The 23,620-nt window shown below is 41.7% G+C and overlaps 2 protein-coding genes across 8 annotated transcripts in view; one reads left to right on the plus strand and one right to left on the minus strand.

Moving 5' to 3' along the window:
• Positions 1-467: 467 nt before the first annotated feature.
• adprs (ADP-ribosylserine hydrolase) lies at positions 468-6,260 on the minus strand. Of its 3 annotated transcripts, none has more exons than XM_028565506.1 (7): positions 5,926-6,260; positions 4,795-5,007; positions 3,515-3,611; positions 3,193-3,400; positions 2,187-2,374; positions 1,895-1,995; positions 468-1,325 (listed from the first exon to the last, which is right to left on the minus strand). In XM_028565506.1, exons 2-7 carry the CDS (start codon positions 4,979-4,981, stop codon positions 934-936), a joined length of 1,173 nt encoding a protein of 390 aa, XP_028421307.1. In that variant the 5' UTR covers positions 4,982-5,007; positions 5,926-6,260; the 3' UTR covers positions 468-933. The 3 variants fall into 3 exon arrangements, with proteins under 3 accessions (XP_028421307.1, XP_028421308.1, XP_028421306.1); XM_028565507.1 differs by having other exon boundaries at positions 5,852-5,931; XM_028565505.1 differs by lacking the exon at positions 5,926-6,260 and adding an exon at positions 5,173-5,493.
• LOC114546600 (zinc finger MYM-type protein 4-like) overlaps positions 5,689-23,620 on the plus strand; it is a 28,718-nt gene continuing 10,786 nt past the window's right edge. The window contains exons 1-18 of one of the 5 annotated variants that reach the window (XM_028565498.1): positions 5,689-5,898; positions 8,350-9,004; positions 10,959-11,011; positions 11,102-11,251; positions 12,064-12,127; positions 13,116-13,315; positions 13,620-13,744; positions 14,795-15,029; positions 15,190-15,405; positions 15,642-15,792; positions 16,073-16,188; positions 16,299-16,658; positions 17,297-17,447; positions 17,788-17,963; positions 18,122-18,299; positions 19,291-19,404; positions 22,335-22,378; positions 22,621-22,759. In XM_028565498.1, coding sequence (XP_028421299.1) covers positions 5,857-5,898; positions 8,350-9,004; positions 10,959-11,011; positions 11,102-11,251; positions 12,064-12,127; positions 13,116-13,315; positions 13,620-13,744; positions 14,795-15,029; positions 15,190-15,405; positions 15,642-15,792; positions 16,073-16,188; positions 16,299-16,658; positions 17,297-17,447; positions 17,788-17,963; positions 18,122-18,299; positions 19,291-19,404; positions 22,335-22,378; positions 22,621-22,759 — 3,169 coding nt within the window. In that variant the 5' untranslated portion in view covers positions 5,689-5,856. Of the gene's footprint in view, positions 5,899-5,927; positions 6,244-8,349; positions 9,005-10,958; positions 11,012-11,101; positions 11,252-12,063; positions 12,128-13,115; positions 13,316-13,619; positions 13,745-14,794; positions 15,030-15,189; positions 15,406-15,641; positions 15,793-16,072; positions 16,189-16,298; positions 16,659-17,296; positions 17,448-17,787; positions 17,964-18,121; positions 18,300-19,290; positions 19,405-22,334; positions 22,379-22,620; positions 22,760-23,620 lie in introns of those variants that run through there. The other 4 variants (XM_028565499.1, XM_028565500.1, XM_028565501.1 and 1 more) reach the window with 4 other exon arrangements.

The raw sequence follows: 23,620 nt of genomic DNA on the forward strand, positions 1-23,620 counted from the left end.
AATCACTTTGATATAAAAAATATCAACCTTTAGAATTGTCTGTACTGTTATTGTACGTCTCTATTGCATTTCTATGTTCGTAATCCCAGGAAGACTAGAGGCACCAGTGTGTGCTTCTACTGGGGATCCTTAAACAATAAACCTCAGATGTTCTTTGTGTTTAGTGCTAAATAGATAATGTTAACATGCTAACACACAAAACTAAGAAGGTGAACAAGAAAAGTGTTGACATTAACATTTAGCTCAGTGCACCGCTGTTACTATGACTGTAGACTTATGGTTTTTCTAATACTAACAGTCTGTTAGTTAGGAGTTGTGATGGGCTACAAGATCAGTAATAAGACATCTTGATGGAGCTGACCTTCCTGAAACAAATGTGCATTCTAAATCTTAAATGCAAAATAATAACTCATAGAGATTATGTGAATTAAAAAAAAAAGTTTATTAAATAATTGTTATCCACCAAAAGGATAAAACAAGACATGGCCAAATCATAGTGCAACTTTCACATGACAAAAGATTGTTCCAACACAAAACAGGAGAGAGCAGGGAAGGGAGGGTGTGTGTGTGTGTGTGTGTGTGTGTGTGTGTGTGTGTGTGTGTGTGTGTGTGTGTGTGTGTGTGTGTGTGTGTGTGTACTACGACTTTCTGTATAACGTAATCATACAGTCAATGTAGTCTGTCCCTTGATGTTTCTTATTTGATCAGCTTCACTATTCTGTTACAAATTTAGCTTTTTTTACTTTTGGCAAGCTTGGGGTCTCAGAAAATAATGAGCTGTTTTGATCAATAATATAATGTGTCAGTGTTGAGATAGCCTGCCCTTATTCACAGGTTCTCAGTTAACCAACACAGTCCCAAAAACGTTATTACCAAGTGTTAGCGTGTAATCTGTGTGTTTAAGAGTCCTTTTGTCAAACTCCAGTTGACGAATCACTCAGCTCTAGATTTCTTCTCTGTGCCGTTAGAAGCGTTTGACTGGCTTTCAGATGCGTCTTTACCGCTCTGCTCTCCTGTCCCCCCCCCGCCTCCCCGAGATGACTGGTGGTACAGCATGTGAAGTCGCTCTGCGTTCATGTCTGCGTCCTCGGCTCCCTCGCAGCACTTTATCCATGACTGAGGAATAGCCTCGATGCCATAGTGGGCCCCAGCGATGGCCCCTGCCATGCAGGCTATGGTGTCTGTGTCCCCTCCCAGGGCCAGGCTGTACGCTATAGTCCTCTCCAGGCCGCCATAGTTCTCAGGAAGGCATTCTCGTGGCTGCAGGCAGTGGAGGACGCAGAATATGGCAGTGGGGACCGAGTGGAGTGCCGCAATGCCATTACCTGGAAAGGAAAGACAGGAAGACAGTTTCACCCCTTATTGAAACAATCTATTTGCTCTGTCCAAATAAAACCTTAATATAATATTTAATCAACAAGAGCAGCAATAGGTAAATAACAAAATATTTTTTTCGGCTGCAAAATGGCTGTTTTCAAGATCCCTAAGGAGGAAATGGAATTCCATCCTACTGTTCATCCATCCTAAAATGAATTGGTCAACCAACAGAAAATAAATCGGCAACTATTTTAATTGTCCAATTATCGTTAAAGTGACTTCAAAGCACTCATTTGATGGTTCTAGCTTCTCAAATGGGAAAATGTAATGTTTTTCTTCATCTTCCATGAGAGTAGTCTGAATATCTTGTAGTTGTTCGAACAAAACAAGCAATCTGAATAAGTCAACCTGGGCTTTGAAAAACTGTGACAGGCATTTTCCATTGTTTTCACACAAACAAATCAAGAAAAGAATTGGCAGATTATTCAATGATAAAAAAAAAAATGCCATTGTTGTGTTGGAAATGGATGCCCTCAATGAATAGTCAAGATAAAGTAAGAAATAAACCAATACTCACCCAGTTCAGAAATGACCTCCTCGATGCTGACCTTGCTCCTGTCCATCAGGTCTCTAACTCTGTGGAGGCGCTCACAGAATGGCTTCTCTGCTTCTTTTAGGCTGGACAGAAACACCATGTTAAAGGAAGATTGATACTTAAAAAATATCACTCCCAATACAACTTGATTCTATTCCTTTTTTTTTTTCCATCTTTATAAATTCTTCCGTGTTTCCTGCCAATGAACCCCAAACATCAGATTACAGCTCTGACCTCCTAGAGCCGTAGCGTCGTTAATTCATGTAGGACTTACATTCTGGCATCATTGCGTGTAGCTTCGTTGCCCTCCACTTCCTCCATTTCTGTAATTAGCCTGCTGATGAACTGCTGGGGCAGGTCTAGCGCCCCCTGCAGGGAGAGGTGCACAGCTAACGCCTGCAGCACTGCCCCATTGTAACCCAGAGAGCAGGAGTGGGTCAGCATGGCACCTAGACGGGCAAACTGGAGACAAAAAGAAAGAAAGAAATCAAACCAACTCTGCACAAACAAGTCAGTGGATCTCACAATGCAAGCCTGTGTGTTTTATTGTCAGTCATAATTAAGACAAAGTACACAAAAAGGGAAGGTTTTCAGCAAAATAAACATTAACATTATTTTGTGCTGTTTTATGCATTAATGAAGATTTTATAAATACACCCTATTAACTGTGTTTTAAGACACTTGTCTGGTTGTTAGCTGATCACAGAAGAACCACATTATGGTTAGCTAACCACAGTGTCATATGTCAGTGTCAGCATATTAAAGGTGCTGTAGGTAGGATTGTGAAGATCCAGGATTTAGCCCAAAAATTTGAACATCGACAACTTCAGTTGCTCCCCTCCTTTCCACTAAAGCCAAAAACGGTCTCCTAAGCCCCTCCCCCCACAAGGGAGAATTAATGCGTGTGCATGAACAGTAATTGACATATAGTTAGATAGACACTTGACTTGGCATGAAAGTTACTATCAATTTCAAGTATTTTTGTGCAAGTGTAAAGTATTTTGATTTAAATTCATGAAAATTGGTACTGAGCATCGTAAATGTTTCTCACTTGGGCCAAAGTTTTTAATTTTTAGATTCAAGACTTTACTTAAGGTGTGTGTCAAATGGAAAATTAGGACAGTTCACTTGGTCATACAAAAAAATTAATTTCAAATGGAAATAAAACACAAACATGCTACAGAATTACTGTAGTTTTAGACAATTCATAGAAATTACATAGCTTCAACATGCGTGTCACCAAAGATGTGGTTTTTGCCCAAAGGATGTCCACTGCTCACCCTTTTAACATCAACTGGATCGGGGAAAGCCAGTGCGAAGGGGGCCGCCCTCATGGCTCCCCCATTCCCAAAGGAGCCTCGACCATTAAACTGGTCCCTGGCCGGCTGGTACACATCACTGAGCTGAGGGGAGGACAACTTCTTTAACACCTGGATCACTCCAGAACCATAACCACGACCTGGGGATGCACTGTACTCCTTAGCAAACCTAGAGGGGTGAGACACCAGGGCTTCAATTTGTGTTTTGTGTGTAAGTGCATCCCTCAATTCAAACTCTGCAAACAAAAATATAAGTGACAGCAGCTAGTGTGCATTGGTATACCTGCGAGCCATGTCTTGCTCATCAAAGCCGGCACGGGTGAGTAGAGACTGGACCACACAACGTGCCATTGCTGTGTCGTCACTGTACTCAAGGATACCTAACACACACAGACAGACATATTAACACTGCATGATGGGGTACAAAAACAACGTGCATGACGTAAAGGCCTAGCAACATTACTAGAATGTCAGCACTGTCTACAAATTTAAGAAATCAATTCATTTTTGTTGACTTGTCAATTAAAGCGTGTTGGCCAAATGTCCTCTAATGTCAATAGAAGTTTGGTTTTCTCATACTTTAGGTTTGTGAACATCAGAATCAGAATGGGCTTTATTGCCAAGTACGTTTTTTACACACACAAGGAATTTGTCATGGTGTTGTTGGTGCATGTCACACATTCTCTAAATATAAGGATAAAAAGAATATAATAATATAGAATATAAGTATAAACACATACTCATAGTAGAGCTGGGCAATATATCGATATTATATTGATATCGATATGAGACTAGATATTGTCTTAGATTTTGGATATCATAAAATGGCATAGGTGTTGTCTTTTCCTGGTTTTAAAGGCTGCATTACAGTAAAGTGATGTCCTTTTATGAACTTACCAGACTGCTGTAACTGTTCTGTTATTTGCCTTTACCCACTTAGTCATTATATCCACATTACTGATGATTATTTATCTAAAATCTTTTTGTGTAAATATTTTGTGAAAGCACCGATAGTCAACACTACAATATTGTTGCGGTATCAATATCAAGGTATTTGGTCAAAAATATCATGATATTTGATTTTCTCCATACCGCCCAGCCCTAGAACATAGTATGTATCAATAAAGATAAAAATAGAATGTAAAATAAAATAAATAAGTTAAACAGTAATAAAGTAATAAAAAGGAACGGTACAGCAGTAAGTATCATTCAAGGTAGGCTACTCATTTCTGCCATTTCCTATTATTTTGACGTTTAGCTGTAAATTATGGTAGAATAAATAGATGTGAGTTACTCAGAATGAAACCCCCTATATGTAACGCTTTATTGCCACCAGTTTAATATGGCAGCCTAGCCTAGTAAAGCATCTACAGCCCTGGTGAATAAGGGATGTCAGAGCTGGACTCTTCTGCAGGACAGGTTGGCATGGGTTTAGAGTAGTCTACAGTACGTTGGGAGTTTAGCCAATAGCCACGTATCTCTCTCACTTCTATCAGTGCCACCCTGTAATATGGTATTTCATTTCCCCCGGACTGGTGCATGAAATCTCATCCTTTCTCTAACCATTCCCTTTGGTCTCGTCGTACAGGCTGCTGAGATGCTGCAGCACACTCTCCATGGGAACCTCCTCCGCTCCTTCAAACTCTCCGCCGACACAATCTCCCAGCACAGCCGCGACCAGCGCTCCCCTAAACCGGGACAAAGACGCCGGGCCCCCCGCTGCCACCGCTCTCACTGCCGCCATTGCCATTCATCCGCCGGTGAAGATACTTCAACCTACACCGAGAAAACACTCAGAGACAGGGAAAGGATACAGCACAAGCGACGACAACAACAACAACAATAATAATGTCGACTCTCTCTACTGCTTCCCGAAAAGGTTTTGATGCCTGTTTGACCCCGATGGGAGGTTCGGGTCGGCGCACATAGAAATACACTTACATAGAGTGGGCTTTCATTGAAAGACAAGCTGCAGTCTGCTGTGTTTTTATATTTCTATACAAGGATATGCATTAAGATACCGCAGTTGATACAATAAATGCGACCAAATTTACGAAGAAAAAGTACGTTTCTGTGCCTTGTTGTTAGGGTTTTAAATTTGACCAAAGTAGATGTGTTGCGTGTCCACCTTCTTTAGCTATTTTTACCACAGAGCTCACTTTTCTCATGACCGCCGTACGCTAAAGTTTGCGCTGATACTCTAACTTTTACGGTAGAGCCATACATTTGTTAAGATCGCCCTCTGCTGGATAGGGGTTCTGGCCCTGACAAGATGTATTTATTATATAATTTTGTATTATATTTACAAATCCACTTTTATTTGTTATTGTTTTATTTTAGATATTTATTATTTTACTACTCAGACACATAAGGATTTGAATATTGTGCTTTGTTGTTTGTCAATTTGTTGGAAAAAAAGGTCATTCAAAGCTGAAAAGATTGCCGTATTGACCCGAATATAGCACGCTGTATTTTTCTGGGGATGGCATTTGAAAAAAACGGGGTTAGGCGAAGGGTTGGTGTGAAGACTAGAAAAGTAAATGTCATTAAGCATTTACAACAGCAACCACGATAGTACAACACAATTATCTGGAGCAAGATACCATCCCTGACAACTAACCTACAATGTCAGGAGCAGAAGACGGAGAAAAGCCACCCAAAATTACGGTAAAGCTATAACGTTATCTTTCCCACCAAAGTGTTGTCTTCGTCGTCGTCTTAGTGTACGGTTTAACGTTATATGTAACGTTGTTTCTTCTCTTCAGAAAGTAAAACATTGGCTAGCTAGGTGGTTGCCTTGTTCTCACAGTTACACCCTGTCTCGGCGTTAGCCGACTAAGTTACCCTTGTTTCTTTATTTAGTTTGCAGCTGCATCCTTTTTGTTAGTAGCGTTAGCTGCTAGCATACATAACCCATAACCCCCAAAAGTGGGTGGATGTTTGGGAGCGCGGCGTCTGCAGCATAATTAAAACATGGCGGACTCGGAGGAATTTAGACTTAAACGATTAAAGGTAAGAAATGCAAATCTATAATATAAGTATAGCGACACTCAGACGGCAAGCTGAATTGATCAGTTGATGTTCCTACATAATAAGACATTTAGTTATTGTGGGCTAACTTCCGGTCGAGATGGGCACATTGAAGCTAACGTTAGCAAGCTAGCTTACAACCCTGTAGCTTGCTGCACTGATGCATGCCGCCACGCCAAGTTCCCTAATAGCCTTCCAGGCATTGTTGAGGAGTCTCATCTACAAATTTATTTGTCGCCTGAACGTCTCCAAAAATAGCATTGTTATGCTATTAGTAAATCCTAGGTTTAGTGCCATACGATACCAATCATCACTATGGAAACACTGGTATAAGTGTCTTTTATAGAAATGGAGTGTTGTTGTTTCTTCTGGCTTTTATTTCTTTGTATATGTTTTTATTTGTTTTTAAGGTATGTTGTATGTCATGTCTGTGTCTTTTGAATGGACCTTGAGTCTGGAATAAAAACGTTGATTGATTGATTGATTGATTGATTGATTGATTGAATTTGATAAACTGCAAACGAACATACTACAGAGAATATGATGCAGGTATTTTTGTGAACCCCAAGAGCCTTTAATTATTCCAGCACTGGAGCTGGTGTTGTTGACTGCTGGTTCCATAATGCCCTTGCATCGCGGAGGGCTGCAGCGAACAATAATAAAAGTGGAGATTTTAATGAACATTTAGTGTTGGCCAACGAGTCACCAATGCTATTTTTTTTACTTGAGGACCCCGGCAACTACTACATTGTCGTGTGTGTGTGTGTGTGTGTGTGTGTGTGTGTGTGTGAGTGAGTGTGAGTGTGTGTGTGAGTGAGTGTGAGTGTGTGTGTGAGTGAGTGTGAGAGAGAGAGTTTACGCCAGGACACGATGAATGGCCGAATTTTAAATGGAGTTTGGTGGGACGCCCCCCTCCATACCACTAATGGATATATTATATAATAGCAAGACCTTAATGACCGAGGCTCGTATAGCCAGTTTCCTAAAACATGGACATGGGGAGGTTAAAATCAGTCAGGGCAGGGTGTTATTTGATGAGATTGTAGGGTTTCTCATGCTACCCCGAACATTAAGATATAAACTTATTATATCGGTAGGATTTGTTAAATTAAAAATAGAAAGACGCAAATGTGTTTTCCTATTTCACTAAAGTCAAAGACACTATAATGACAGTAGATTTTGGTGCTGGTTGTGCTTGGTACTGTCACTGTTGTTATTACTGTGTAAAGTGATGGGGAAAGTTGGCTTTCCAGCCAATTGTATGGGAAATGTGTTTGCTGCTGGAGGCAGACTGTGTGTGTGTGTGTGTGTGTGTGTGTGTGTGTGTGTGTATATGGAATACATCACAGCTTAAAAATACAGTTGTGATGTACAAGTGGCCCTCCCTTTGTGCAGCTCAAGTTGAGTTCAACACTATCACATTGTTGTCTGAGAAGATATTAATTGGAGGTTGGTGGCGCATTTCAAAATCTGATGGTTCATTAAGTTAATAAGAAATGGAGAGGGGATATGATATACACATACATACAACTGTTTGAATGGCTGAAATGGTTTGAATATTTGCTGAAACTTTGACTACATCCTGATTCCTGATAACAGTAGTTGAGACAGATATAATCTGTTCCTCTGCCTCCCCCTAATGCTCCTTAGCAATTGCGGGTTTCCACTGCTATTAGGAGCACCAGTAGGAGGCAGATGAATGGGATTGTTTTCATGGATAATTTGATTCATATAGTACTCTCAGAATATAGTGATAGTTTGAGCAAATATGACAAAATGTTATTTTTTATTAAGGTTACCAACTGTAGCTTGAAGTTATAGCTATTTGGTATTTATAGTGTGGGTGAAATGTTGTTTCCTTTGACATTTTGAGGTTTTATTTTAGACTTTATGTATTTCTGAAATTTGTAAGTGTCTTTAGTGTATGCATGTCTGTGAAGCCAAATGAAAAATGACCATGCAAGTGGACAATCACAATCTATTCTAGATTTGACAGTGAGGAATAGAATTAAAAGGGCATCATTCCTTGAGTGCCTTGAGATACGTGAATTTGCCGCTTGAAATCCCTAACCCGTTTCTCCCCTACAGCATGAGGAGCGCCTGTCCAGAGTGTTTGACGAAGTGATGGGGCTTGGAGACTTTGCTGACTCCTCCAGGAGCTCTTTCATCTCTTCCCCAAGTGGAGGTCCGGACGAGACAAAGGGAGTAGACAAAACTTCAGGACAAGGGGAACACCAGCCGGTAGAAGAAGAGGATAGCAGCAGCAGCAGACCGGAAGAAAAGATGGATGAGGGGATGGGAGAGTCATCCTTTCCTCGCATTTCCTCCCCTTCCTCTGTCCGAAACTCCTCGTTTACCATGGGAACCAGCGAAGGAGGAGGAGGGGGAGGAAGTGGAGGGGCAGCATTTGATGATGCACTGGATGGCCTTCCTTCATATGGGCCAGAAGAAGAAGAAGAAGGAGGAGGAGGAGGAGGAGGAGGAGGAGGAGGAGAAGAAGAAGAAGAAGAAGAAGAAGAAGAAGAAGAAGAAGACTGGCACTTTGCCATGCAAATGGAAACCCTTGAGGATGTTAACGTGGGCAAGACAAACCCAGAAAGAGCCCAACCAGGAGTGGGGAACAACGCAACTCAAGACAAACCCTTTGCTCGTCAGCCCAGAGAGGAGCAAGAGCGGGAAGGGAGCAGTGGGTCTGCTAACACCTCCCACTCCTCCCAGGACAATACACCTGACAACAGCCGAGGTAAACCTGCATGCACATGAGAAATTAGACCGTTGTAAAAGACAAGAGTGATCACCAGTGCCATGCTGCAAGTGTCTATCCAATGTATTGTACTACTTCATAGGGCCCTGATCTGGCGGTGGAGCCACGATACCGATGTCCCGCCCATACACCCGCTTCACCAATCACGTGTCAGTCACCGCTGTCAATCATGACATTTCACGCTGTTTTTATAGCATCAAATAACTAATTTAAACCAAATTTATCCAAAGAAATGAACACATGAACATACGTCAGCAATATCGAAACTATCTAAAATGACAGAAACCATCTTTGGAAAAATATTGTTTGTTTATTTATTTATTTATTTGGCCCGTGTCCCACCAACAAACATGGAGGGGGTGGGATTTATGACCTATACTGCAGCCGGCCACCAGGGGGCGATCAAGGTGTTTTGGCTTCACTTTTGGAGAGCTGTAAAGGCAGTCCATCTTTATATACAGCCTATGGTCCTGACCATAGACTGTATAATAATGGACAAAGCATCCGGTTCGGCAATTGCGGAAGTGCCATAAACCTGCATTCTATCTGAATTCCAGCAGGGGGTGACGTGCGGTTGCAAAAGGAGGTCAGTTTCTGTACAAGTCTATGAGAAAGTGACTCACTTCTCACTTGATTTATTACCTCAGTAAACATTTTCATAATGAGTTTGTGGTCTCAATCGCTAGTTTTAAGTCTTCTGCAACACAGAATGATCATTTTTTGAATTATGGTCTCGTTGATTTTAAAATCAGTGATAAAGCAGGGGGTGTTTTAGGGCGTGGCTATGATGTGATTGAAAGTGTGTAACGTAACGTGGCTCCTCCCTCACTCTTCCCTCACATCTAAAATCGTCACATCCACAACCAGGACAGCTGCTCCCCTAATGGCAAACTCATAGCAGATCTCCACAAACCAATGGGTGACGTCACACATGCTCTGTCCATTAATATTCTGTTATTCTAATAGTCTATGGTCCTGACACACCAGGACCATTGTTCTTTGGGCTTTTATTAAAGGGGCACACTACCAATTTTACACATCAGGTTCAGCTCATTTGTCACAGAGAGTACTATTCCGAAACTGTTGTATAATCTGCTCTAGGGCTCTGGAAGGAGCTTTCTGAGGTCTGAGAAAATAACCGCTTTCAAAGAAATGGGCATTTACCAGGCAGGGAGGGTCTAATGAAAGACCCAATGGAGTTGCATTATGGAAAATGTAGAATCCAGTATTTTGGTGGCTTGTCCTTTTCTTGAGAATAAAGGACAGGATATCTTGGCCTCTGCTGCCCCGATTTTTACCATTCATCTCTATTGTAAGTCTGTGTCCGTTTTATAAAAGTGCAATACTAAATGGCTGAAGTGGCCCTTTAACCGACTATGGCTAGTCATCTCATGTAGTTTGTGCACAGTGGTGCAGGCACCGGTTGACTTTATCAGCAGCCAAAAGCAGAGAGAGTGGGCTGGCATGTTGTACTGCATAATAAATCCCTTTTTAGTGGGAAATGTCCTTCTCATTTTATACCAGGCCTCTTTCACATGGACATGACAACAGGCTGACAATTCCAGTGCAAAACAAAACTTAACAGAACCAGTTGAGTGTTGTGAAAATGGTAGCCTTGTTTGTTTAGTTTCTCTTTATTTTATCTTTTTATTAACTAGTAGCATTTGTAGCTTGTTTAAGTGCAACTTTTAACAAAAAGCACACAGTTTATTGAGATCAGCTGGGTGTGTCAGGTGTGTACTGCCCCAGAACAAAATGTGAGGTGAATGTGTGGGGGGGGTTAAATTCTTGAAAAATAGTTTTAAGTGTGCACTGGAATTTGCGCCAGTGTGTCTATTATTTCCAGGCATTAATGGTGGTCTGGGCTAGTTGTAAACTCCTGGGTGAAGTATGTACTGTTTTAATGAACGTTTCTTTTCTACCTTTCTGTCAGATGGAGGTGTCCTGAACCAGACAGATGAGACCGAAGATAGCCAGCAGGGAGAGGTAGGGCTCTAGAAAGACTGTCGAGTAAATGCAATGAAAAAACTTGTTGATGACCTTCGTCAGATAATTACGAATATTCTATTATTTCAGAGGTCAGACGCAGCCCCAATGGCGGACAGTAATCCCCCAATGTCTCCTAGTATCAATATTAAAGATGAGCCCATTGATGAGGGCTACGACGCTGCTTTACTGCCTCAGAGCTCCATCAGACAAATCAAAGAGGAGCTGGAGCATCAGGAGGTAGGTGTGAGGAGAGAATGTTCTCAGCATGCACCTGCTGTTTATGTTCAGTACTAAGTGTAGAATTATAATGGGATTTAACCAGAAAATAATGAAGGATTGGATTGAAGCTGTTGACAGCCCATACTGTGTGCTGTTTGTTAATAGTGGAATCAAGGTCCAAAATGATCACAAAATAATAATAGAAGAATAAAATACAAGATCATTTATTTTATTCTTGCTGAAACCAGCCTACTTCACTACTCATTACTACAACGCATAAGTTGAATGACCTTGTTTTGTTTTGCTCTGAACACTGGTTGCAGCATGCAACGAATGACCATCAATAATTTAATTGCATTTCTTTGATTGATCCTTGCTGTCCACGGCATGACTGTTACACTAACTTTATCTGGTACTGGTCGGTACCACAGAGGAGAATATTCCACTAACCGTAAAAAAAAAAATGAGCCTGCGAGTATGTTGCTGCTGGCGGCACACTTTTGGAGTGCGTGGACCTGGCTTTAAAAGAAAAAAGAAAAAGCACCGTGGAAGTACGGTTAAAAGAAATGTACAGGGAAGTGGTGCTTCACAGATCAGGGATGGAGAGAGATCCGCTTTTCTATGACCGCGACAGCAATACAATGAGCTGCTGTGTTTTTAAGGACATCTTATGCAGTTCTATGGCTGAAAAATATTTTGGTATCATATTTTTAATTTTTTAATTTATTATTTTTAACCAGCCATTGACGGACAAACAAAAGTTAATTTTGCACCTTGAGTCGAATGCTTTATAGCATTTTATTTTATTATTTTATTTGTTCTCGTTTCAGGAGGAGCTGAGGATCAGCTCTGTCTACTCTGTAGGTGGAGGGAACACCTTTGCATCTCCTACCGGTAGGTTCATTTATTTGTTTCTCTCATTTTACCATCAGACCTGACATTTTGTAGTGGTCATATTGTGTCCTGTTCATGTTTGTAAGTTAGATAAGAAGAAGACTTTAGCGGTAAGCAATCTCGGAACCCATCTGCTAGCGGTCTGATGACGATTTAGCCTCTGTGGGAAAATGTATATTTATATTTATTTCGGGGTATCGGGTGTAGCCAGCGGAATTCCGGGCCAAGACTTCTTCTTCCGTGTGCTGCGTCCGATTAGCAACTTGAGACATGAGAATGGATCTGTAGTTAAGAAACAATGTCTCTATAAACAGATGTCGGCATTTTACTCTCCACACGGATTGTTTACCTGCATGCAACCAAAGCCCACTCGCAAACAGATTTCAAACCGAAAAAAACCACAACGCTTTCAACAAGCTCTTGTCCCGTTGTTCAAAATCTGTCGGTCAGTTTGGTTACTGCATGCAAGAGCCATTAGGTTAGTCTGGTCATGTTTAAAGGACCAGACCCGTGGTTTTGTTTCAACCACATAAATATCTGCTTTCATCTTCCGTCAGTGGCAGTCATTTCCCAAAGCATGCATAGCAAGCCATACTTTAACTTTTCTAATATTTTGCGAAATTGTAATTTTTTTTTATTTTTATTAAATGTTCAGAAAACCTGCTTGTAATTGTAAGCACACATGATTGACTGGGCTGACGGTGGAAAACCCCTGGTATGGTCATTTAAGCAGTAGACATTTTAATGTCTTCTGCTTAAATGACTTATAGCTGGAAAAACACTGTTAAAATATTAATAACGACTGCATTCAGTTAGAAATTCCAGGTCCGGGGGCAGCGGTATTATTGTGCATGCTGGTTCACCGGCAGAGCCCTGCTAATGTTTGTTGGATACATCTGTGTCAGTGGTTCAGAACTGCAGATTTTCCATGTGTGGGTTATCAAAAAATATTGTTGTTGTTGTTACTTTTCCCTTTTATCCACTCAAGTGCCAGCTGCAGTCCCAGCTCCTACTCCGACGGCCATTTTTATCCCAGGTAGAGGACAGCATGTCCTACAAGCTATAGCTCCCCTCCCTCTCAGACCACCAGCTCCAATCCCCAGTTCACTACCAGCTCTGGTACCTGCACCCCCACGCCCACCTCCGCCCGCCGTTCCTGGTAGCGTTCGCTGCAGTGGCTGCTCTAAGGTACTGTTGTAACTTTGTGCTGCTTAACAAGACCCCTCTACATAGATGTGCGTAGTATTAAGGGAAAACTGTTAAATATTTATATTTTTTTTAATGTCAAACACTTTTGAATAGTTATCATCACTCATGTCTAATGCATTGTTATTAACATGGAATACTGACAGATTAATATTTTCTATATTTATCAGCTATATTTATGGCACGATGAGCAGAAATGATGTTTAATGTGTCAGGACTTTTGGCAGTGATGTAGCATTTTATTCCCTGTCAGTTTTATGTTTCATGGTTCTGTAAATGGTTGTAGGTTCTTCTGAAAGGCCAAACAGCATTCCAAAGGAAAGGTTCGACGCAGCTCTTCTGCTCGACAGTCTGTCTGACTGGTCATCTGCCTCCAGCTAACAAGAACCGATCCTGTTTTCAGTGCAACAGGTACATCTTTGTTCAGTATATAAACTTAAATCTGGGTTGCATTTAGCTCCCATAAGCTGGCAGTCGGTTTATATGAGGTGTATTCGTTTACCACATGAAAATACTCGTGGTCAAAATATTGTGCTCCTTTCAGTTTAAAGCTAAACCATGTTTGTTTTAAGGAGTTTTGCTATTTCTGACTTTTAAAGTTAGGTGGATAAATACAGAAAAGTTGATTTTGCAACCGACCAGTGTAAAGGGTGCCTTAAGGCAGCAAGACATTTCTTTGTTTTAATAAAACACCTTAATGGAACACTGCATTTGTTTTCTTAATAATATACTGTATGACAATCTAATTATATTGTAGTGTAATTGAAAATGTGTCTATTCAGTGGCCCACATGTCAGAATCCTAAATCCCATGGACAGTTAAAAAACTTTTATAAAAAGCTTTTTTCCTCACCAAAACACTATGTATGTGTGTAGTTTTTCTCTCCATCATTTTACTGTACACGTTGTCATTTTTCTATAAAGTGACAAGTCATCGTCTCAATTGGTCGCGTGGGAGTAGGGCTGGGCGATATGGAGAAAATCAGATACCGCGATATTCTTGTCCTAATACCTCGATTTGATATTGTGGCGATATTATAGGGTTGACAATTGGTGCTTTAACAAAATATCTTCACAATGAGATATAAGATATGTAATCTTCAGTAATGTGGACATAATGTCGGAGTAGTCTGGTAACACAGAAAACTTTGTCGTGCGGCGCTGAAAAAAATAGTGGTGCACGACCTCTGGCGCACCAGCGAGTTCCAAATTTGACACTGAGCACTATTACTCCTCAATATTATTATTATTATTATTATTACAGTTCAAAGAAATTGATTCATATTGACTTTGTTCAGGCAAGGTTGAATGCATAATAAATAAAACGTCTTTTCTATTAAATTCAAAATATTGAACGTTTTGTCATTTTTGCCAGTTTGTATCATCCTGGGTGTTTTTGACTACTGTCTTTTTTTTTTTTTTTTTTTTTTTTTTTTTTTTTTTTGTGCCGTTCTCTCTGCAGGGAGATTCTTCAGCCCAGGGACATGATCACGATTCCATCAGACGGCAACACCTACTTTTACTTCTGTGGCCAGTTCTGTTTGTCTGTCTTTAGACACAAGAAGAAAACTGTTGACAAAGTTCCTGATAAATGGGCTGACAAACGAGTGGAGAAGAAACCTGAGAAGCCACCTGAGAAACCAGCGGAGCGCCCACCTGAAAAACCCTTCTGCAGTGTCTGCAGAGTCTCCAATAGGGTAAGAGAGACACAAACGGCTAGCTTTAACGGCAAAGACAGATTTTGGTCAAGATGCATGATAAGCCAAGTTAACAGCATTGACCCAGGTTCCCTGTGTCCTTAATCTACCATCTAATTCTCTTTCTCCTTCTTGTGTTTGACTATTATCATCTTTGCAGCAGATTGAGCATGAGGTCACCCATCAGGGTCGTCTGCACAGACTCTGTAGTAATGCTTGTTTTGTAACATGGCGCAAGATGCGGCAGTTAGCCATGAACTGCTGTGAAGGCTGCGGACTTTACTGTAGTAGCAGCTCAGGCTCCTGTCAGACGCTCACAATTGAAAGAACTCAGCTCAACTTCTGTGGTCCTACTTGTATTGGCACCTACAAACAGGTATGGGTTTGTGTAAAAGATCATTTTCATATAATCTTGTTTGGTTCAGTATTTATGAACTCTTTGGCTATACCAGCTATTTCTGCATATTAGTGGCTCCAAATGGCAATAAGATGGGTTGAGTAGCTATAAATCATGTAACAGCAGAAAATCACATACAGCCCCCTCATGTTTATGAAGCAAATGTAAACCTCTTCAATACTAATTGTGTTTTTTTATTTATTTTTTTCGCACAGACCTGCAGAAAGACGGTTACGTGTGCCTACTGTCACAAAATGGCTGTAGTATCCTCCACCCTTATGGAACGAGACCAAAGGGGCAAAGTTCAGCTTTACTGTTCATCTTCTTGTGTGGAACAGAGTCGACCACCCCCACACATTCTCACAGGTAGTACACACCGCAGAGACGCGCACTCACGTGCCAAGGTTAGCATATAAATGCATACTGAAATGCAGAACTTGGAAAAGGCTTCAGATCTTCTCAGTGACCAAAATAATCTTCTTACTGGTTTATGAAAACCTACTAAACGCAAAATATAATACATTTAAAACTTTACAGGTGGCACGTTACGTTACATCACTGCAGCCTATATCCCAACCAAATCCAGTGAATTCATGTCTCATTATTAATTAATTAATTTGATGAATTTATTACCCCTTTCCTTTAGGTGCTGCATTCCCCTGCTGCCAGTGCAGGGTGTCAGCTGTTCCTCAGTATCATCTGGCCATGGTGGACGGCACCATTCGTAACTTCTGCTCCTATGACTGTGTTTCTACATACCGGGTAAAGGCACCTGTAGCATAGGAGCTTTTTACATGGAACATAAGATGTTGATGGAACATCTGTTGGCCTAGATTTGACATTGCTGTTATTTTCACACCATGTCTTTACAGAAGTCCGGGGACACCTCTCAGCCAGACCTGACCAATGGAACCTCTGTTCTCAGGGACTCCCTCAGAGATCCCCCCAAAGCCGGGCCCTTTCCCGGAGCAAGCTCAGTCCCTCCCATCCCTCAGGACTACCCATCTTCAGTGCCCTACTCAGGCCACCATCCCAGTCATACCTCAGTGCCCCCACTGGTGCCCCACTACCCAGCTATGTCCTCCCCCTCTGTCCCTGGGCAAGCCCAGGCCAGAGCACCTGCTGATCACTCCTTGAAACCAGCAGAAGGCGGGCCCAGTGACCCCTCCAAGCTGAACTGCCATCAGTGCAGCAAACAATTCAACATGAAGCCGCTGCTATTCAGTAACCAAGTAAGGAGCACAGCTCACATGCACATACAGACTCTCTGTATATTCAGAGACTTAAGCGTCCGGTATACTCGCCGCAGCCAACCTGTCGTGCGCAAATGTGACATCATAGGAGTGCCGTAACCGTTTATACTTGCGCGTGGTGGTCGCAACACTAGTTGCAGTCTTCTCCTGAACAGAGGTGGCGCTAATGAGGAAAGGCTACCGGCTTTATTTCTACGGACTAGAAGTAGAAGAAAAAGGTAAACAACGGCAGAACTGGCAGTAGCATTGGCGTCAATGTTTTGATTTGATTCAGTGACCTACTTTGTCCGATCAAGCCTTTCATTCACCATAAAAGAATTCATCTTAACCCAGTAAGTTTACAAGAGAGACTTGCAGTCACTCTGAGAGGCATCCGGTTCCCCTCAAACTCGTCAATGCTTCTTGTTTCCGCTTTGTCGTGCGCCGCTGAAAAAAATAGAGTGGTGCACGACCTCTGGCGCACCAGCGAGATCTATGTCATTTTGACGTCACACTGGCGAGCGACAGGTCTGTAAAAAGGCCTTTAACCCTAACCCTTGTAGCTAGCTGCATGATGGGTGTTAAATTCATCACCTAACTAGGATGATGATTACACTAATGCTAATTCTTTCCTGCAGGGTCGTATTTCTATGTTCTGCAGTAGGACTTGCTGTGATCAGTATAAAACCCAGAAGAACATCCTGATGGTGTGTGAGTTCTGTAAACAGGAGAAAGTGCCCTTTGACATCATCAGTTACAACCAACAGGACCTGATCTTCTGCAGTGAGAGTGAGTTAACACAGAAAAGGCTTTTCCCTATTATCCTCTCCTCTGCTTTGTTTTCAGGTATTCCTATGGTTCAATGGAAAAGAATTGTAGCCTTGATTGAAGTATAAAATTGCAAATGCAGAACGTCCGATTAATGCCAGTCAACTCGGTCCACTCACAATCTCGACAAAACTGGCCTAAATGATGACCAACTACAGCTCTGGCCTTCCATACTTTTAAATTATTAATCAACATAGGTCTAAAAGTCAAATTAAATCACGGTTATAGGACTTGTGGGCTGAAACATGTTTGTTGTACTTGCATTTAAATAATATCATACCCCACCCATTCTGTGTTCCAGACTGTAAGCTTCTCTTCAAACATGATATTACATCTCGTAACAAGGATCATCCCTGGCGTCCCTGCACCTACTGCTCCGGCATCGGCCAGAAGATGCTGCACAGTCACTACGGAGGCAAGATGGAGGAGTTCTGTAAACCCCACTGCATGTCCCAGTACACCGTGCTCTACTATGGGGTAAAGAGACAGACGTCCCACTACACTGTATACATTGTAGGCCATTAAATCAAGGGGATTGACTTACTGTTTGTTCAAGGTGGTTACATTCTTTTCTTTTTCTTTTCTTCTCTCTCATCCCGTCTTTTCTTCCCTCCTCCTCCTCCTCTCCTGTCCAGATGGGTCGATGTGACAGCTGTAGGAAACAAAGCTATATGACGGAGAAGCTGCAGTGTTTGGGTTCAGTCCGTAATTTCTGCAACCTGCCCTGCCTGTTGCAGTACTGCCATCTGCATTTTGAGACGAGCCAGCACACCAGCAGTAATGGTACTGGAGAGGCCCCACAAGCACCATATGGTAAATTATGTTAGCAAATCAGTGTTCTACAGTATGATGTTGAGTAGCAGTATACATGCCTACAAGCTCATGCTAGTTAAAATAACACCTAAATAGGTATTTTCCCATTGACTGTTTTAAAAGAAGTGGACGTAGCCACCATGACGTCACCCTATGGTTTGTGAACTACAATTTTTGAAGCCTCGAGTTTGACATTTTGCCCGTCGCCATCTTGTTTTTGTTTGTTTCTTTAAGCCAGAAGTGACCAGATTTGGACGAGAGGGTGAAGCTCAAGTTCCAAGCTAACACTAACACTAGCTTGCTTGCTCGTTTAGAAAGGTGCATCCGTAATTCACGTCGACTGTCCTATTAATTGGGATGATAATTTTGGCTACAAACCGCCTTAAAACTAAATGTACTTTCTGAAAAAATTTAACAGCTGACTGCTTGGAGCGTCATTAGTTCAAAAACTGAAAAAGACATTTTTAGGCAACCAAAATGTTACACGTCTTTCATCAACTGAAAACAAATTTCTAAGACGAAAACATGGACAATGTGCAAAAACAGGTTCAAGGCTATTTGTACGCAGTGCCATGGACACGCATTAAGCCTCTATCCAAATTGACAGTTGTGGTAGATATGCTGTGGTAAACTTTTAACTTCGTCGTTTTACATCTTGTCGGCAGAGACACTATAGAAACGTTTTTATTTATTTTCAGCCATGTGAAAAATGATTTCATTCATCTTTTATTATTTGCGATGCTGTTGGTCCAGGTGATGTTTTGCGTGCATGCTGCCCAGAGCTTTGTGAGCACAAAGCGGTATGTGCTACTTTTTTTGTCAAATCCAAATGGAGTGAAAACCACGCCCAATCAGCACAAATGAGCACCGTCTTAGTCACGTTTTGGAGTGCATACAGTGAGAAAAGAATAGAGGGGGAAAAAAGAAAAGTAGTAATCTCACATGTCAAATGACCAAAATCTAACTTTGGTATGTTTCTCTCTTCCTCCAGCGCCAACCCAGCCCCACCACTCCTCAAAAATGAATCCTGTCATAGCTGGTGTCGTGTCACTGGCCAATGGCTCTGCCACTCAGCCCAGTGTGTCAGCAGATACTGCTCTTACTGGTTAGTAGGGCTGCACGATGTGCATAAAAAGCCCTATTGCCATTGCGATTCACAATACTGGTATCATGAGTCTACCTGCTTGATTATCAAGAAAAAATTGACAAAATACTAACATTTTGAAATTTGTATTTCTCAACTTGAACATACAAACATACAACTTTAATATTTTACAAAATTAAATAAAAAAAAGCAATCTTTTCAAAATAGACATTTTTGTTTTGCTCAACAGTACAAATAAATAGAACATTAATTAAGAAAAATACAAATGCTTTTTTCCTCTTCCCTTATAAACAATGACATTTAAAATGGTTGTAATGTAATAACTAGTGATTAAGTTACAAAATCTACTTTGTACAGCCTCTTAAAGTCTGCATGGTCTAAAACCCTCTTCTGATACTCACTTGACCATACTCGACACGCGCTACTCCCTAAACAGACTGACTGTTCATATCTTTTGTAGACGTTACAAGGGTAGCGTAATTCAGAGGGCAGATTCGCCGCAGAACCATAAATCAGGCATTGGTGAGAGCAAAAATGGTGCTGAGTGAGTGACGTTAGCATTTGAATGGAGAGCGACTGGCGAGCGGTTTTGGACTTAGCGTAGCAGCTGCGTGAGGAGAAAGAGATAGCAAAGACAATGTAAAGTGAGTTAACAGTGAACAATAAAACAAGCTTCTTAAGACACGGTGGCTTTATCTATTGTTAATCCAGTATTATCGATGCAAAGTAAAAATATCCATACATATCGTCTGTAAGATTGTGTAAGAGTCCCACTTTATTTTTTATTAAAAAGAATAGTTTTGTTTTTTAATTTAAATGTCTGGAAGAGCTCAGGAATAAAAATGTCAAATAATATTTTATTAGCTTTTAAAAAAAAAAAAAATTATGTAAATGTAACTAATAATAATAAAGAATTAAATAGGCATTTGATAATGTCTCATATTGATAGAAGGCCCCTGAATTGAATCTAATCTAAAGCGTATCGTGACAGACTTTAAGATATTCGCAAATATCGTATCCTTTTCTGAAGAATCAATATAATTTGTATCTGATTAAAACTTGTGATTAACACCCCTAGTTACAACGTGGTGAACTGAAGTGCACACAGAGACTAGAGTGACACGCACTCAGCAGTTACACCTTTTGGTTTAGTCAGATCACAAAATCTTTGCAGTTACAGTGGGGGAAATAAGTATTTGACCCCTTGCTGATTTTGCAGGTTTGCCCACTTACAAAGAATGCAAAAATCTACAATTGTAATCATATGTACATTCTAACAGTGAAAGACAGAATCCCAAAGAAAATTCCAGAAAATCACATCATATGAATTTATTAAAATTGATAACCATCTGATGAGGAAAAAAAAGTATTTGACCCCCTGGACAAACAGCATGTTAATATTTTGTAGAAAAGCCATTATTGGCCAGCACAGATGTCAAACGGTTTTTATAGTTGGTGACAAGGTTTGTGCACATTTCGGCAGGGATGTTGGCCCACTCCTCCCTGCAGATAGCCTCCAAATCATTCAGGTTCCGAGGTTGTCGCCTGGCAACTCGAATTTTAAGCTCCCTCCAAAGATTTTCAATCAGATTCAGGTCTGGAGACTGGCTAGGCCACTCCAGAACCTTGATGTGCTTCTTCTTCAGCCACTCTTTTGTTGCTTTGGCGGTGTGCTTAGGGTCGTTGTCGTGCTGAAACACCCATCCTCGACCCATCTTCAGCTCTCTCACTGAGGGAAGGAGATGTCGGTCCAGAATTCCACGATACATGGCCCCGTCCATCCTCCCCTCAATACGATGGAGTTGTCCCGTCCCCTTGGCTGAAAAGCACCCCAAAGCATGATGTTGCCACCAACATGCTTGACGGTGGGGATGGTGTTCTTTGGGTTGTACTCGGTGTTCTTTGCCCTCCAAACACGACGAGTTGAGTTGAGGCCAAAAAGTTCTATTTTGGTCTCATCTGACCACATCACCTTCTTCCAGGCCTCTTCTGAGTCGTCCCAGGTGGTGAATGGCGAACTTCATGCAGGCCTGTACATGTTTCTTCTTGAGCAGGGGGACCTTTATGCGTGCGCTGCAGGATTTCAATCCATGACGGCGTAGTGTGTTACCAACTGTTTCTTTTGTAACTGTGGTCCCAGCTGCCTTCAGTTGATTCATCAGTTCCCCCTTGTGGTTTTGGGATGATTCCTCACTGTCAGCATGATCAGGGACACCCCACGAGGCAAGATCTTGTGTGGAGGCCCAGACCGAGGGAGGTTGGCGGTGGTGTGGTGCTTCTTCCATTTCCTGATAACTGCACCGACAGTTGATCTTTTCTCTCCAAGTTGCTTTCCGATTCTCTTGTAGCCCATCCCAGCCTTGTGCAGATCAACAATCTTGTCCCTGATGTCCATAGAAAGCCATCCATGGTGGTGATGTTGGATGCTAGTTGTTTGGGTGTTGACAGGTGTCTTTTATACAGGTAACGAGGTGAGGCAGGTGTATTTGATGTAGATAATTGGTTCGGATTGGGGCTGTGTCTTAAAGAAAGACTAACTGGCTTGTAGGAGCCAGAATACTTGCTGTTTGTCCAGGGGGTCAAATACTTGTTTTTCCTCATCAGATGGTTATCAATTTTAATAAATTCATATGATGTGATTTTCTGGAATTTTCTTTGGGATTCTGTCTTTCACTGTTAGAATGTACATATGATTACAATTGTAGATTTTTGCATTCTTTGTAAGTGGGCAAACCTGCAAAATCAGCAAGGGGTCAAATACTTATTTCCCCCACTGTATGTAATGTCCCACATTGCGATTAGATTAATCATGCAGCCCTACTGGTTAGTTATATCAGTTAGTTGTTTTTATATATTTATGATGTGCATTTCTAACAGTGGGGTTTAATGCAGTATATAGTTGCAGTTATATTTTTATTTCTCTTTTCTAGGAGCACTTCCAACCTCCAGCGTTGACGGCAAGAACCTAGACCATGTATGTACTGCGTGTGTGTGTGTGTGTTTGTTTCAGGCTAGACTTTACATTATCGTCAGTGCACATTTCTTTCTCTAAAGTGTGTGTGTGTGTGTGTGTGTGTGTGTGTGTGTGTGTGTGTGTGTGTGTGTGTGTGTGTGTGTGTGTGTGTGTGTGTGTGTGTGTGTGTGTGTGTGTGATTAAGAACTAGATCAGTTCTGCTTTGTTTATTTCTGCTGTTTGGTTTTAATGTCCTTTTCCAGGCCAGTACTCAGACTGATGCCATGGGAGTGCCTGTGTCCCGTCGACGTCAAATGAAGAACAAGTCGGTTCTGTGTCGGCCCTTCACTATGGACCAAGAGAGCATGTGCCAGCTGCCCGCACCTTCCACTGATTTAGCAGGTAACTACAAAAAACAGTCGGAACAGGTTTGGGTAGTTTAGTGTTGTTACATTTTGTTCACACAGGACACAGAGCAGCTGCACAGCTGAATTTAGGTACGCAAGTTTCATGTGGACTGTGTGCCATCCAGCAGCTTCCTGACAGTAAATTGCACTACAGAGTGTCCAAATACCGAGTGGACATAAAGTCTAATACAGACATTTGAAACATCATGCGTGAAGTATTTTAAATCTGTCTTGATTGTAGGGCTCAGTTCACCTGTCCGGGAGGCTCTGACACACTTTCTGCACCCCGTGTCTGCGGACAGCTGTAGGCTGATGTTCTGTGCATAGACCTTTTTCACGGCAGACATGTTGACATGTCATAGTAGGAAAAGCGCAGGTGTATTCAAAACCTTTAATGATGGCTGCATTGCACTTAGGAGAGGCCCTGGTATTGTGCATGCTGACTCACTGAAATAGCTCACTGGGACACTTGATGGAACTGAGCCGTCATTAAGGTTATTCATTTCAGCTGTGCTTTTCCTACTATGACAAGTCAACATGTCTGCTGTGAAAAAGGTCCATTGTCGGACACATGCAGCCACTATCCTGAAACCGCTTGCGGGAGTCCTCAGCGGCCCGTGGCGTGTATGTCCGAGCCTGTCTCAACCGCTTCCACCTGCAGGTTGTCAGCTGTGTGTCTGCCCTGATGTAGGCTACTCTCGGACGGCCGATTTTTAACTCGCCGGTCCTCATCACTATAGTTTCATGTGTCACGTACAGTAGCTCTCCACAAGCAGAAAAAAAGAGGAGCTTAAAACGCAACTTGCGATGTGATCTGGACGGGAAGGATAACTCTGGGAGTTGGAAGGGGAGTGTC

This window comes from Perca flavescens, chromosome 20, assembly GCF_004354835.1.
Source record: "Perca flavescens isolate YP-PL-M2 chromosome 20, PFLA_1.0, whole genome shotgun sequence".
Taxonomy (NCBI): Eukaryota; Metazoa; Chordata; class Actinopteri; order Perciformes; family Percidae; genus Perca; species Perca flavescens.

Bases quoted from the DNA above. Each gene is read 5' to 3' on its own strand.
- adprs (XM_028565506.1), bottom strand. From the start codon at position 4,981: ATGGCAATGGCGGCAGTGAGAGCGGTGGCAGCGGGGGGCCCGGCGTCT. The intron at 3,612-4,794 runs GTTAGAGAAAGG...TGTGTGTGTTAG, and splicing joins CGACGAGACCAAAGGGAATG to GTATCCTTGAGTACAGTGAC. The intron at 3,401-3,514 runs GTATACCAATGC...TCACCCCTCTAG, and splicing joins GAGCAAGACATGGCTCGCAG to GTTTGCTAAGGAGTACAGTG.